General features: G+C 39.9%; 1 protein-coding gene across 1 annotated transcript in view; it reads left to right on the top strand.

Moving 5' to 3' along the window:
* Positions 1-1,036: 1,036 nt before the first annotated feature.
* The window catches only part of LOC137188510 (serine-rich adhesin for platelets), a 35,099-nt gene continuing 22,354 nt past the window's right edge, over positions 1,037-13,781 (top strand). Inside the window, exons 1-18 of the mRNA XM_067598162.1 lie at positions 1,037-1,090; positions 1,201-1,219; positions 1,532-1,648; positions 2,011-2,271; positions 3,830-4,099; positions 4,183-4,248; positions 4,530-4,793; positions 7,332-7,450; positions 7,582-7,723; positions 8,798-9,064; positions 9,174-9,434; positions 9,574-9,834; positions 10,080-10,331; positions 10,671-10,931; positions 11,031-11,294; positions 12,035-12,295; positions 12,395-12,655; positions 12,768-13,025. Of these exons, the coding sequence (XP_067454263.1) occupies positions 1,037-1,090; positions 1,201-1,219; positions 1,532-1,648; positions 2,011-2,271; positions 3,830-4,099; positions 4,183-4,248; positions 4,530-4,793; positions 7,332-7,450; positions 7,582-7,723; positions 8,798-9,064; positions 9,174-9,434; positions 9,574-9,834; positions 10,080-10,331; positions 10,671-10,931; positions 11,031-11,294; positions 12,035-12,295; positions 12,395-12,655; positions 12,768-13,025 (3,658 nt within the window). The remainder of the gene's footprint in view (positions 1,091-1,200; positions 1,220-1,531; positions 1,649-2,010; positions 2,272-3,829; positions 4,100-4,182; positions 4,249-4,529; positions 4,794-7,331; positions 7,451-7,581; positions 7,724-8,797; positions 9,065-9,173; positions 9,435-9,573; positions 9,835-10,079; positions 10,332-10,670; positions 10,932-11,030; positions 11,295-12,034; positions 12,296-12,394; positions 12,656-12,767; positions 13,026-13,781) is intronic.

The raw sequence follows: 13,781 nt of genomic DNA, 5'->3' as shown, positions 1-13,781 counted from the left end.
TTAGTATAAAAGTTCCTTCTTGATTTTATAAATGGAAATTTGACAAAGTCACAGTCCACTTACAGTACTGGCTGTTTACAGAGTGTCCAACCACAATAATGATGTAAAAATAATGATAATAATTGCAGGATCAAATATATTCACTTTTCTTCTGACTATATTGAAATCCAATATATAGAAAATGTATTGAAATATTAACCCTTTCCTTCACCACAAACTGGGTTTGCACATTTGATGAAGGTGACAAATATGTAAATTACCATAAAGTGAGTGAGTAAGGAAATATTTCACACACAGTTATATAAACTAAATATGGATATATTGATTAAATAGACGATTGACTACAGTTTATAAGCAGTTGTCATAGAATTAGGAAAAATCATACAACTGATAAGAAAAAATGATAAGCATGTTTTTGAGCTGTTAAAGAGGATCCCTCCAGGACCTCTGGACATTAGATTTTTAAATTTAGATTTAAATTTAATATTGAAAATTTGTTTCAAGACAAGACAAGAATCAGTAATCAGTCTAAGACTAATATTTTGGGGGGGAAAAGAAAAGACAAGACTTGTTCAAGTTTACAGATTTCAGAACACATTGAAACTTTGGAGCTGCTTTTCACACTGAAACTCTATAAGCAGGCAGACCGATCAATGATGAGAAGAAATTACCTTGATTGAGGTTATAGCCTACAAACTGGTAGATGCATAAGAGCCTGTGTGTGTGTGTGTGTGTGTGTGTGTGTGAGAGAGAGAGAGAGAGAGAGAGAGAGAGAGAGACCATCTTGTCATCTGTGACTTCAGGTAAATTCACCAAACTCTCATCCCTCCATCCCGCCCTCCATCCCTCCCTCCTGCTGTGTTCTCAGGGCAGCTGTGACTGCCTGAGGCTGTTGGTGGGACAGCCTGTCCCCATTTGGGGAATACTGATTGGTTCTCACGCATGCTGGACTATAGCTCAAAAGAATCCAGATCACCTTTTGTATTTGACTCCCTTGTATACTAAACTAATTGTAATCCCGCACTCACTGTCAAAGATGGGATTGTTGGGAGCCATAGGCTTTTCTTTAGCATTGGTATCTCTAACTCAGGTAAATGTCGTTTTTTATGGTTAAACCTGCAACAATTAACAATATGGGTCTAATTTATTGTTAAAATATTTGCAGCATGTTATTGATTAAATTACTTTTGTTATTTACAGATACCTCATAGTGCAGAAGGTAAGTAAACGAGGACATTTGGTTTAAAATATTTCAGACCTCATATGTGTTGCTGTAACTTAAAGTGAATGGATGTTTATATAACAAATATTTATGTTGTTTCTGTGTATCTGTAATGTTTACTGCTCAGTAACCTTCAGTATCAAAGTTTATTTGTTCACTTTTCAGGGTGCAAAATCTTGTCAGTAACGCCTTCAGGCCCTTCATCGATTCTGGTAAAATGGCTAAAACATCCTGGAGCGACAAACTATTTTTTAGACCTTCGGGTGAAAAACAACACAGATTTTGCACCGGTTGTGGTGACCCTGCCAGCAGCCGTGACAGAGAAGGATGTCCAGGGTCTGAGACCAGGAACCGAGTATAGTGTGACTCTCAAGGTCTTCCAGTTCTATTTTGTGGATTGTGTGGATACGGCTGTGGCGTCCACAGGTAAAGAAGAAGACAGTAAACACAACAGTTACTTAAAAACGCTGTAACACCTGTTAAAAAAAGGTGGTAATGATTTGGATTATTTGGGTTATTTGTGTTTGGGGGCATCACCATGACAAGGACAGAGATCAAATTGCCACATGCATTTATAAATACACATAAAGCGAAATACCAATATATACACCAAACTTTAAAATGACATTTACAATACGAGCTGCCATATGAGTTAACTGAATAACAAACTATTCATGACCTGAGCTGAAAACTGTGCCTTTACGCGCCTTTACGCGCCATTACGCACGCACACAACGCAGCTATGTAGCATCCTAAACGATGCTTTCTCCCCTGCTCTTTCCTCTCAGTCCCCGACACTTCGCAGATAGTAGCTGGCCGGGCGCTGACGAGTTCTTCAATCATGGTTCAGTGGACTGAGGTTCCCTCCGCTGATCACTACAACCTACAGGTGCACTCTCAAGACACCGGAGAAATGTTCAACCTGACCATGACCAACTCTACCGCCGTGGTGGGAAAATTGAAGCCCTCCACCAACTACGACTTTTACGTCTACACGGTTAACGAGGCCGGCCTGGGAGGCAAAAGCAAAGTGAGGACCATCACGACCTGTGAGTCACCAGTTTCACTTTCTTTGGAGCTTAGAAAACTTTAAAGGATGCGGGGATGTTAAAAAAAGTAGTGTATTGATCTGAAGTCTCTGTATGTGTAAACGCAGGTGACAACGGGATCTCAAAAAATTGTACACAAAAAATGTATTTGGATAAATGACGACTAAGGAGATGTTGTTGGTCTAAACTTTTAAAGAAAAAGTTCTCAGATAATTGAGTTGATTGATAAGTTTGTTCTTTCTTGAATCACTTTTGACTGAAAAACCTACACGTAGTCAAGTAACTTGATCAAGATGAGGAAAGTTTATACGTTTTATGATTTAGTGCATTTTATTATCAGAAACTACTGTTAAATAACACATATCCATATGACAATAAGTATTAAATACCTACAGTACAAACCAGGTAGGAACCACCTAAAGTGCCACAATAATGAGTGTGTTTAATGGGCACAAGTATCCTGTATTTTTTAGTATTCTGGTAATGTGTTCCACATGTAAACAGGTAAACTGGTTTCAGGAATCTGGCTAAGACTTACTCGATAAGATAAGAAACCTGGATATACTAGCTGGAATACTCAAATAGAAACCTGATGCATGTAAACACCTTGTCCAGGTTTGAACATCCTGAGGCTGAGATGGTGAGAAATCATGACACAACTGCACGCAGATGATCAGAAACCTGGATACTGTTGGAATCATGTATATATAGATATGAATAATCAGGTTTCTCATGTCCCATGTAAACACCATATCCCGAATATACTCAAAACCAGGATAAGACTCAAAACCGGGATACTAGTGCGCATGTGAACGCACTCTTGATTTTCAGGATCAGCCTAAATACGATGTCAAACATTACAGTATGTTATGTATTACAATTATGTATTATGTATTAGTATATATTACAAATGTCTTGACTCTCCTTTTTCTAAAAGAGTGGTTATTAAAGGGGCAGTTCAATGAAAATCACCAGCATTTACTATTTTATCTGGAGCACCATAGTATGTAGTCATACAATGCAGATGGTTTTAGGTTTACTGAGCTGAATGGAATTTTATTTGTGATTATCAAAGCTCTGAAAAATAATATATAAAAAACTCAATGTCTGATGCATCTAAGGTTTCCAACTTTTCCAGACAGAAATTTATGGTTACTCTCAGGAATCCAGACCTCAATGCGGACAGTTTTTTTTTATCAGAACTACTTTCTACTGAAGAAATAGTTCCTACAAAAACTGTTGACAGTGAGGTGTGTGAATTTTCAGAAACTAAGATTCTGTAAAGATATGTTATTATTGACTTTTTCCATATTACATTTTTCAATTCTTTTATCTCCATTCAGCTCAAAACCTCTGTACATAAAAGGAAAACTATCAGCACGGCTATAAAGAGACGACGGGTGAATTAGATTATATGCACGGTATTTTTGTGATACTGCTTGACTTGAATTCATAAGTCGAATGGCTACCTGAGATCAAAGAGGCCACAATAATTTGTTTCAAACTAGTGTAGCAAAAAAACATTCCTCTCTAAATAAGTCTCTATATCTGCCTGTAGTGGTTCAACCTCCGGCGGGCGTCACAGCAACACAGACGGGCCGGGGCACAGCGAGGGTGACATGGCAGCCGGTGACAGACGTCCTGATGTACTATGTAACCATTCGGGACACTGAGGACCCCAACAGCAGACCGTCCGCCTACAACGTGACAGACACCATGCTGGACGTTCAAGGCATCCTCCCATGTTCCACCTACCTGATATCAGTGTCCTCATACAGCAAGTTCCTGGTGCCGAGCGAGCCAGCAGACTACACATACACCACCAACAGTGAGTCGGCAGAGCCAAACCAATATCAATAACTTGGTGATTAGGATCTAGGTCAGCTATTCTCTCTGAGGCGTTCCTTTCAGACGTGCAGAATATGATCCTCAGGGGAAAGGATGCCCTGACAACCTACTTGGTGTTGAGGCTGTCACGTAAACATAAACCTGAGAAAAACAGAAATCAAAGGTGATTATATAGCTGTTTTTACCGTATATGGGATATACAGGATTTTGGTGTTATATTTTCCAAGAGAACAAATAAAATCTTTGACTCAACAATCAGGGCATGAATGATGGGATACAGTTAACAATTATCCCGTGAAAAATGCCTAAAAGACATCTTTCCCAACTAGATATTTTCTGATTGAGTTTATAAAGTGTTTGTCTGCTATTACCTGTAAAAGTAATACTGTATTGCGCTGTGTTATTTGCAGAGTTGACACCAGTTTCGTCAGTATCGGTGGTCTACACCTGCACCACTCACTCTGTCATGGTGTATTGGTCGGCTGTGTTCGGTGCCGACTCTTACAAGGCCACGGCGATCACTGAAAACGGCACACGGCTGATGTGTAGCAGCCAGAGCACCAGCTGTCAGATCCCCAACCTGAGCTGTGGCCAAAACTACGTGGTGCATGTGACGCCCATATCAGAGGGGTGCAAGAACATGGTGAACACCACCTGGGCCACGTTTCAGACCGGTGAGATACTAAACATTTTATTAAAGGTTTAAACAAGGGGACAAAGAGAGAAACTAGAATCACTTAACTTAATAGGAGACTGACATCTTAGCACAGCAGCCCCTTGGTTACCCAAGATCCCTAAATTGACCTCTTCATGTATGTGAACCAGTCGGCTAAGCTGTTGTAGCCCATTCTTCATAAGAAGATCAATGCTTTATTTCTTCCAGTTTCTTAGTAGTGTCTGTTTAAATGTAGTAAAAGCCAAAATGATCCATCTCCTTTCAAAGGAAGAGGAGTCAGAGTCCTGAAGTTCAGAGATTGAGGCCAAGATAGACAGTGAAGCTGCTTGTTTAGGACTTAAAACATAACCTGTAGGATATTATTTCACTAATATTTACCTTTTGGACATGTCAAAAGTATATGCACGATAGAGGCACCATTCCTGTTCAACGTTTCCTGAATCAAGTCAGGAACTGGCTATTCTTCACAGGTAAAACATCGAAAAGTTTGAACCCACAGGATGCTGCAATAGTTATCACTGTAATAAAACACCATCATAAACATTTTAACTGCTGTTTCTTTTTAGTTTTAGGCAGTTAAGGTATTTCTTTTTCCTCTTTGAATTAAAGGTGAATTGAGTCAAAGCCCTTAAAGAATTTTACCTAAGAAAAAAACTGAGTAGCAGAGAAGGAAGACAAGGAAAGAAAAAACAAAACAGTAACACAGGTCACAAATTTAAGGCCTTAAATTAGAGGTTCGTAATCTACAAAGCTTCAACCTCTGATAGTTGTCCTGAGTAATGATGGTGAAGATACATGCTATCACTACATGCAGTTATCAAGCTCATCACGTAGATGCAGGGTTATTAAAAAACAGCACCGATGGAAAAAGAGTAAACATTGTGACCAGATGAAGATCCAACTTGGATCCAAACGTTGTCTATTTTAATTTAGAGTCTTGCTTTGGAGTAAGTGTGAGAAAGATACCGATCCAACCTATTGTGGAAGGTTTTGAAAACATTTCTGTTCACCAAGTTGCAGAGCAATGTAGAGTACAAATTGAAACAGAATGTCTCTCAATAGGAAGAACTTACTTATCATAACTGATTAATCAAGTGTAATACGTACACCAAATTGCTTTAACTGTTCAGGATTGCCTCAGACCTCTGAATCCTGTAGATGCTCACATGTCTTGAGTTTGATTATCAGCCTACCAATCCAAAACTATAATTTTAATGTTCCAAAATTGATGATAATACGGTACGTATAATAAATACTAGAGAAATTAGAGATTAGCAGATTCCCGCTACACCAACAAACTTTAAAGGTAAAAGAAAAAAAAGGTAGAAAAAGCACCATAAAATGCACAAAAAGCCAATATGACGACAAAACCGGACTCTACACTGATTTAGCGGAGGAGAATCTGACCGATAACCGATCCATCAACGCTAGTCAACTGAATGGCGCTGTGCCTGTAAAAAAAGATCTGGATGTCAATCATTTTTACCGCTCCACCCTGTGATCTATTTTGTACAAGCAGTTAATCTTTTCATCTCACATGTCACTCCTTTCTGTGAAGACGGCCTGGTTGAGATTCTCTGTGCAACCCCACCCCCGAGGCCACATTGTGAAGTGCTAAGCTGTCATGAATTGGACGACGCTGAATACGATTTTATGTCCAGTAATTGTTACATGTCAAGTAAACAGTTATTCAATACCTGAGGAGGAAATACACATTAAATAAGTCAACACAGTGAAATAAAACTTTCTGTAAAACATCAAGAGGAAATAATGTCATTTTTAGATGGTTTTGCAGTTACATTTTGAAATATAGCACAAGATATTTTACACCAATTTAACTGACAAAACCTGCCACCATGATCCACGTTTCAGCTATGACACTGGAATCACACACATTTGACAAAAACATACAAGATTACACTGGAGACTGGATATCAAAGTTAAGGATTTAAAGATAAAGATGTTTTTGTCAGGTTTAAGACATCACAACTCTTTCACTAATATTACATTTTCATTTTAAGACAATACAGCTTCAATATATTTGGTTTTTTTACCCCAGAATAAGGATTTCTGAGGTCATATCAGACAAGTCATTTGGGAAAAGCTGTTTACAACTTTTCTTTTTTTAGTTTTTTTTTCTTGCATCTTAAGTTCACACGTTTGTTTGAGTGTCTCCTTTAAAAACTGGGTCTCCTATTGAGCTCCGCTGTCTATATCATATTGTGTTGTGTTCAGCCTGCTGAGAATGAGCCTGTGTTTGTGTAAACCTGAAACCTCATACAGTGAAAAGCAACACTGGAGCGTAATCTTCAGTATCAGGGCGTTTTAGCCTGAAAAGGGATTTGAGACGTTCGCCTTTGATGTTGCTATTTAATCTCATTTACTTCTTTTTTTTTTCAACCAATCTTTTTCTCTAGAATGCTATCTATCTATCTATCTTCGACTATCTTCTAATGATTGATTGATGATGAACAAGAAATTTAGAAAACTGACTTACGCAGCCTAAATGAATTGATTAATGTCTCTTCCCTTCAAGTCCCCTGTCCTCCCAAGAAGCTGGAGTTGTTGCGAGACTGTTCCAGCGAAGTCATCATCTTTTCCTGGGAGCACACAAACAACACAGATCACTACATGGCCAAGGCCGTGGACTCTCAGGTATTTATATATTCTAGATTCAAAAATGTTTGCATCATCAGTTTGCTATTAAAAATAAATGTAACTGTTAAGAACGTAAGATTTCTTGTGTGCATATGACTGTAAATATTTTGTGTTTTGTCTGTACCCAGGGAGTTGTTCAGGAGTGTCTGACTGAAGACAACTCCTGTTATTTTACACACACAGTGTGTGGACGACACTATTACTTCACAGTCTACTCCATCACAGGACAGTGCAGAAGCCAGATTAGCTCTACTGTTGACATTCGCACAGGTATGACCACATGTTGTCCAGTATGAAGATGTATGTCTTTGGTTAATCTAATCATCCCATTTCAATAATTTGAATGTGCAAAACGATTTTAAACACTATTGATAGCTCTGTGAGGAGCTGAGTTTAACTTTGGGACAGTTGTCTACTCAAATGTGAGCGCCCTCTGGTGGATTCTCTTGTAAAATCTCATCAGACTGTTTTATTTATGTCAAGGCCCATATTTATCAAACTGCAACAAATGAAATTCCAAACTGAAGTGAAAGATAAAAGAAAAAAATCCTTCACTTTTACTCTTATTCTCAAATGCAAGAGTCAAATCAAATTTCCTACAATTTAAAAATGCTCCAGAGGTCTCTTAAATTATTTGAGAGTAGATCTCAGATTGTTGCAGTGCAGAAACAGAGTATAATATAATATAGAATATAATACATTAGCTGGAGCAAAATGTATAGGTAAGAATAGGGTAGTTTTACAATATTATTTGCACTTCATTTCAACATTTTTCCTTTTTCAAATCATTTGTTGTGGGTTTAAACAAGAATAGAGCATTTTGTTTGGAATCACTTATTACATGATTTCTCTGACGTGCCTCCTTTACCAGCAGCAGAATTTCTTTCCTGCCCCAGTTTTAATCTCTATGTTAATCCCTATTAATAATCCCTATTTATATTTTATAAATAGATTAGATTGTTGTGAAGATATTAAGGATTTAATACTTAAACATTTAAGTATATGTTTTTGCAGAAAAATATATTAATAAGTAAAATGTAAGGATTTTTTAAAAGATTGAACAATGGCAGATGTAGGGTAAATGATTAGCTGTTCCTGCTCTGATTACATGTGGTAACTACTCCAAAACTTTGCTCTAAAAGGTTTTATTCTTCAATTTCAGCTAAGAGCATTTTTAGTCCTAAATTGGCTCTTTAGAACATAAGTGTAATTGATAAATATGGGCCCATGGAAACTATATTTTTACTGCAATATTAGTTCAGATCTGTTTTGCTTGCATTCTCTAAATTGCAAATAAAATAAAGTAAAATAAATTAATCCTTGCATTCATCTGCCTGCCTCCAGCACCCTGTATCCCCCAGAATGTGCAAACTTCAGCCAACTGCAACTCTAATGTTCTGCTCAGCAAGTGGGACCTCGCTGAGGGGGCACTGCGCTACACTGTGGAGGCCTTTGGCAACAGAGGAAATAACAGCCGCTACAACTGCACCTCACTGTCTAACAGCTGCGCTATAGAGGGCATCCAGTGCGGGGATTACTTGACAATCTACATCACAGCTTTTGATGATGAGTGTGCAAGTCCAAAGACACTGGGGCCTGTAGCTGAGACAGGTGAGGCAAAGCCATGACGTTACTGCCCATTTATTAGAAAAAGTAGTCAGATTTAAATGGGCAGAAAGTAGGAAGTGATTCTTATTATGATTCGCTCTCTCTCCTCTAGTCCCATGTACTCCTCAGAGCCCAGCAGCAGTTAAGGAATGTGGAGCCGACGCCATCACGATGACCTGGAACATGTCCGGCAGTGCGCTTTTCTACGTCGCCATGGCGAAGGACAGTAACGGCGTCATTCACAGCTGTAACTCCATGGATTCGACCTGTAAGATCGAGGGCTTGAAGTGCAGCACCAACTACACAGCGTACGTCATCGCCTCCAACTTCATGTGCAACAGCACTGAGAGCGAGGCGGTCACCATAGAGACAGGTACGGTGACGCTGCTCGCTGCTTTTCTACTTCCGACTTATTTTATTGTGAAGCTGTCATATCTATCAAACACTCATATCTATGTTCTGCAATATACTTGAATAAATTAACCACATTCCAAACATTTGTCTCATTCCAGCTGCTTGCCCTCCCGATCACGTCTCGGCCTCCCTGGACTGCGCAGCCAATGAGGCGATGATTTCCTGGCGTGGCCAAACCAACTTGAACTCCTACACCGCCACCATTGTGGATGAAAATCAAGGGCTTCTCAGCTGCAGCTCCACTACAACCAGCTGCAGGATACCCAACCTGAAATGTGGGCAGCTCTACACTGTAACTGTCTGCCACCACGATGGCATCTGCCCCAGCATGCCCTCTGAGGCCATCTACATGGAGTCTGGTAAGAGTACATTCTGCTCATTACTTGCATTTATATTCATGTCAACCTTTGAAAAATGGAGGGGGCTCCCCAAAACCCCAAAATGTGGTAAAGAGAATATGAGACCAAGTATCATCTTGACTTACGGGCTGATGAATCTTGGTCTCATCTTAACAGCTTGTACATTAACATCTAGACTTATTGAGTGTTTTCTTATATAACCACAATAACCAACTCACTCACCTTTCTCATTTCTCTGTATCCAGTTCCATGTGGGCCCCATGTGGACTCCCGCTTAGACTGCCAGTCACAGGTACTGACCATTGGTTGGAACGCGTCACGTAAAGCGGAAGGCTACATGACTGTGATCTCAGATGGCACCAAGCAGATGTCTTACAACACCACAAAGCCTTCGTTGACTGTTAAAACACTGGAGTGTGGACGGGATTACACAGTGAAAGTGATGTCCGTCAACGACACCTGCGTCAGTCATCCCACAGTGATACCTGTCCGGCAAAGTAAGAGAGCAAAGGAGTTCTTTAACAAACATGAGGTGTTTGTCCTCTATGAAATAAATCACAATAAAATCTAAATGATGTATCAGGTCAGTCTGACATGATACAGGAAGTGTCTTAGTTTAGAGAGTTAATACAGAGTAAATGTAAGCAAGGCTATAATGGAAATTGTGTTTTTATACTTTTTGCTTTTTTAATAATCACCTATAGTAATGTGTTTGTCCCTTTTCATTATTTGCTTTATTTGTAAAATGAGAACAAACTGCCATTCCGAGATGTGTAGACAGTTATGGTGCATTATAGGATTTGTGCTGATCTGATCTGAGGTTTTCCCTCCCTCAGCGCCATGCGTGCCATCTAATGTGGTGGCAACCAGAAACTGTGGCCAGAGCTTTATGGATGTAACGTGGAACGCAAGCCGTGGCGCCCTATACTACCAAGTATCTGCATTAGATAAAGTCGGCGGTCAGTTGCTGTGCTCTTCCAATGAGACATCATGCAGGCTGGAGGGCCTCATGTGCAGCCAGGTTTACAGTGTTGGCGTGTCTGCCTCGGACAACAACTGCACCAGCAATGAGAGCTCTGCCGTGACAGTACGGACAGGTAAAGATGAGCGGTAATCAATCGGTGTTTTATAACTCTGAAATATGTTTTCACAGTCCTCCTCATATCATTCAACTGTGCTGTTTCTTCCCCCTGCAGGGCCCTGCCCTCCCTCTCAGCTGAATGCCTCAGTGAACTGTGCCAATAACTCTGCCATGTTAACCTGGAACAGCAGCCCTAACGCAGTGTCCTACACCGGCAAGGCAGTGAGCACAGACGGACACAATGTGACCTGTGATGCAGGAACGAACCTCGGTTGCCAGTTAAAGGGTCTGCAGTGTGGCAAGAAGTACACCTTCACTGTGTCAGCCTCAGATGGCAACTGTCAAACTATTGACAGCGAGCCGGTCATCCGTACAACTGGTGAGAGGGAGACTATTTTCTCTTTCTCCCTTCCTAAAATACTGTCCTCCAAAACCACGTCAACGTGTCTGTAATTTTTTCTCTAACTCTAACTTCCTCGCTTATTCTGTTTTCTTCTCATTTCACCTCTTCATAGATGTGTCCTTTGACTAAAAAAGCCTCCTTTCCTCCTCTATTCCCTCCTTTCTATAAAAAAAAAACCCAAATCCAAAAAACATCACTTGACAAAGCAATATCATCATCCATTTAGTAGATGCTCTGGAGCTTTTGACCAGAATCTTTGCTCAGTTTTTATGGAATTGAGGATGTGAAAATGTCCATTGTTTGAACATTTCAAGGATGTCTCATCCATTTTGACTTAAAGATTGAGATTCATTCGAGTTCATTCTCAATATTGGAATCAGTATCACCACAAGGTCCCGTTAGTTATGATTTATTAAACTGTTGATGTACAAAAAACTCTGTTTATCCACCCAAGTTTCCAATTTTCAATAAATCATATATCAGGGATGCGTATCTATAAGTGTGTTGTGGAGCTCTTCTGTCACCAAGTGGCCAAAACCCAAAATCAATTAATGTATCAATTAATAATTCAGCCATTGCTACAGTTATTTGTATAGCTCAATACCACAAATCACAAATTTGCCTCAGGTCACTTCACAATCTGTCCTTAGACCCTTTCTTTCCTTACATTTGTAATCACACTACTGTTGAGTCTAACTCTTTGTCTCCTTTGTCAGCCCCATGTGTTGTTCAGGATGTGGTCAACACTCTGAACTGTAGCACCAACACACTGACCATCAGCTGGGTGCCCGGATCAATGCTAGTAAACTACAGTGCCACCGCCCTGGCTGGAAATGGCACGACACTCGAATGCATCACAGAGGCTTCCAGTTGCACGATGACTAATTTACAGTGTGGTCAGCGATACACCGTGGCGGTCAGAGCAGTCAGCAGCACATGTGAAGGTCCCAGCAGTGTCCCGGAGATTGTTGATTCTGGTAAGATTCAGTATTACACAGAAAAAACTACAAACTTTTTTTGCTCTTACAGAACATAAACTCACTTCTGCTTTTTCCCTTTTCTGCTTTCTCTCTCAGTTCCTTGTGTTCCTATTAACGTCCAAGGCGTTGTGGAGTGTCCCTCTAACACGTTGCAGGCGTCCTGGTATGCAGCTGCCGGCGCAGTGTCCTACATCTCCACACTGACGGGAGCGGGAGGTTTCTCTGCTTCCTGTCCTACAGCTAACCAAAGTTGCCTCTTCCCTGGCCTGCAGTGTGCTCATACGTACATGCTCAGTGTGGTGGCCCTCAACAACAGGTGTAACAGCTCAGAGAGTGCCAAGATCCCAGTGATAACAGGTAAATGTTTAGTAAATCTGAGCCTTTTATTTGTGGGCATATGTAAAAACAAACTGTAAATCTATTCATAATACTCATCTTGCATCCTGACATCTTCCTGTCCTTCCTTCAGCACCATGTGATCCTACAAACGTGGCTGCTACCCTGAACTGCCTCTCCGGTGTGGCGACGGTGACTTGGGGTGCCAGCGCTGGAGCACATTACTACACAGTTCTGGCTGAGGCCAACGGACACGTCGACTCCTGTAATTCCACCGGCACTTCCTGTAAGCTGACACAGTTGCAGTGCGGGGAGGAGTTCACTGTGATTGTACTGGCAGGGGACGGGACCTGCAACAGCACCGTACTCGCCAAGACCAATATAACAACAGGTAAGAAAGAAAGTGTATTTTGAATTTTCTACAGATTGCTTTTTTATATAATGATTAGCTGATTTTTAAGATTATAATGATTGAATGTTGTTTCGTTGTTGGATATAAGAGTTTTTATCCTGTTTGCATTCAGATCATGAATAGCATTTACGACTTCTCAGTATGACAGCTATCAGTGAATTCATCTGTGCAAATGATATGTTTATGTGCGAGGAAATAACCAGGACTTCAGAAATACTCACAAATCTCGCCTCAACATTTGACCAAAAATGTTGTTTTTAATTACTTTGGCTTTTCATGTTTTATTTATTCACTTAAATGTTCATTACAATTATATATTCAGTGTAGTTTCCCACAATAGAGGTCCAAATTGTTTTCCAAAGTCCACTTCTTACTTCCAGGAATAAAATTCTGGGGGGAAAATGCTAAAATGTTGGCCCAAAAGTAGTTCAATTTAAGCATACTAAGTCTAAAAATACTGAAATCAGCTTTTAAAACACCCATCATGTATGACAAATCTGCACATGAGCTCAGGGTCCCAAGAATTAGATATATAGTGTAATACTTGAATTTTTGTCATTTTCACAAAGTGCTTACAGGAATAAAACACTTTGATGCACTGATTTCCATGACTGTCTTGAATGTAAATGTGCAGAAATCTCGTTTTCTACTTGGAATCCCCCCTTTCAAGCACACATGTGATTGAATTCAATAAGTTCACAGCAAAAGAAGATGACTTAAACTAAATGTTTGTTT

Source organism: Thunnus thynnus, chromosome 8, assembly GCF_963924715.1.
Source record: "Thunnus thynnus chromosome 8, fThuThy2.1, whole genome shotgun sequence".
In the NCBI taxonomy this organism is placed as follows: Eukaryota; Metazoa; Chordata; class Actinopteri; order Scombriformes; family Scombridae; genus Thunnus; species Thunnus thynnus.
The sequence above is the reverse complement of the archived record's forward strand: the minus strand, read 5'-3'. Positions and strand labels throughout refer to the sequence as shown.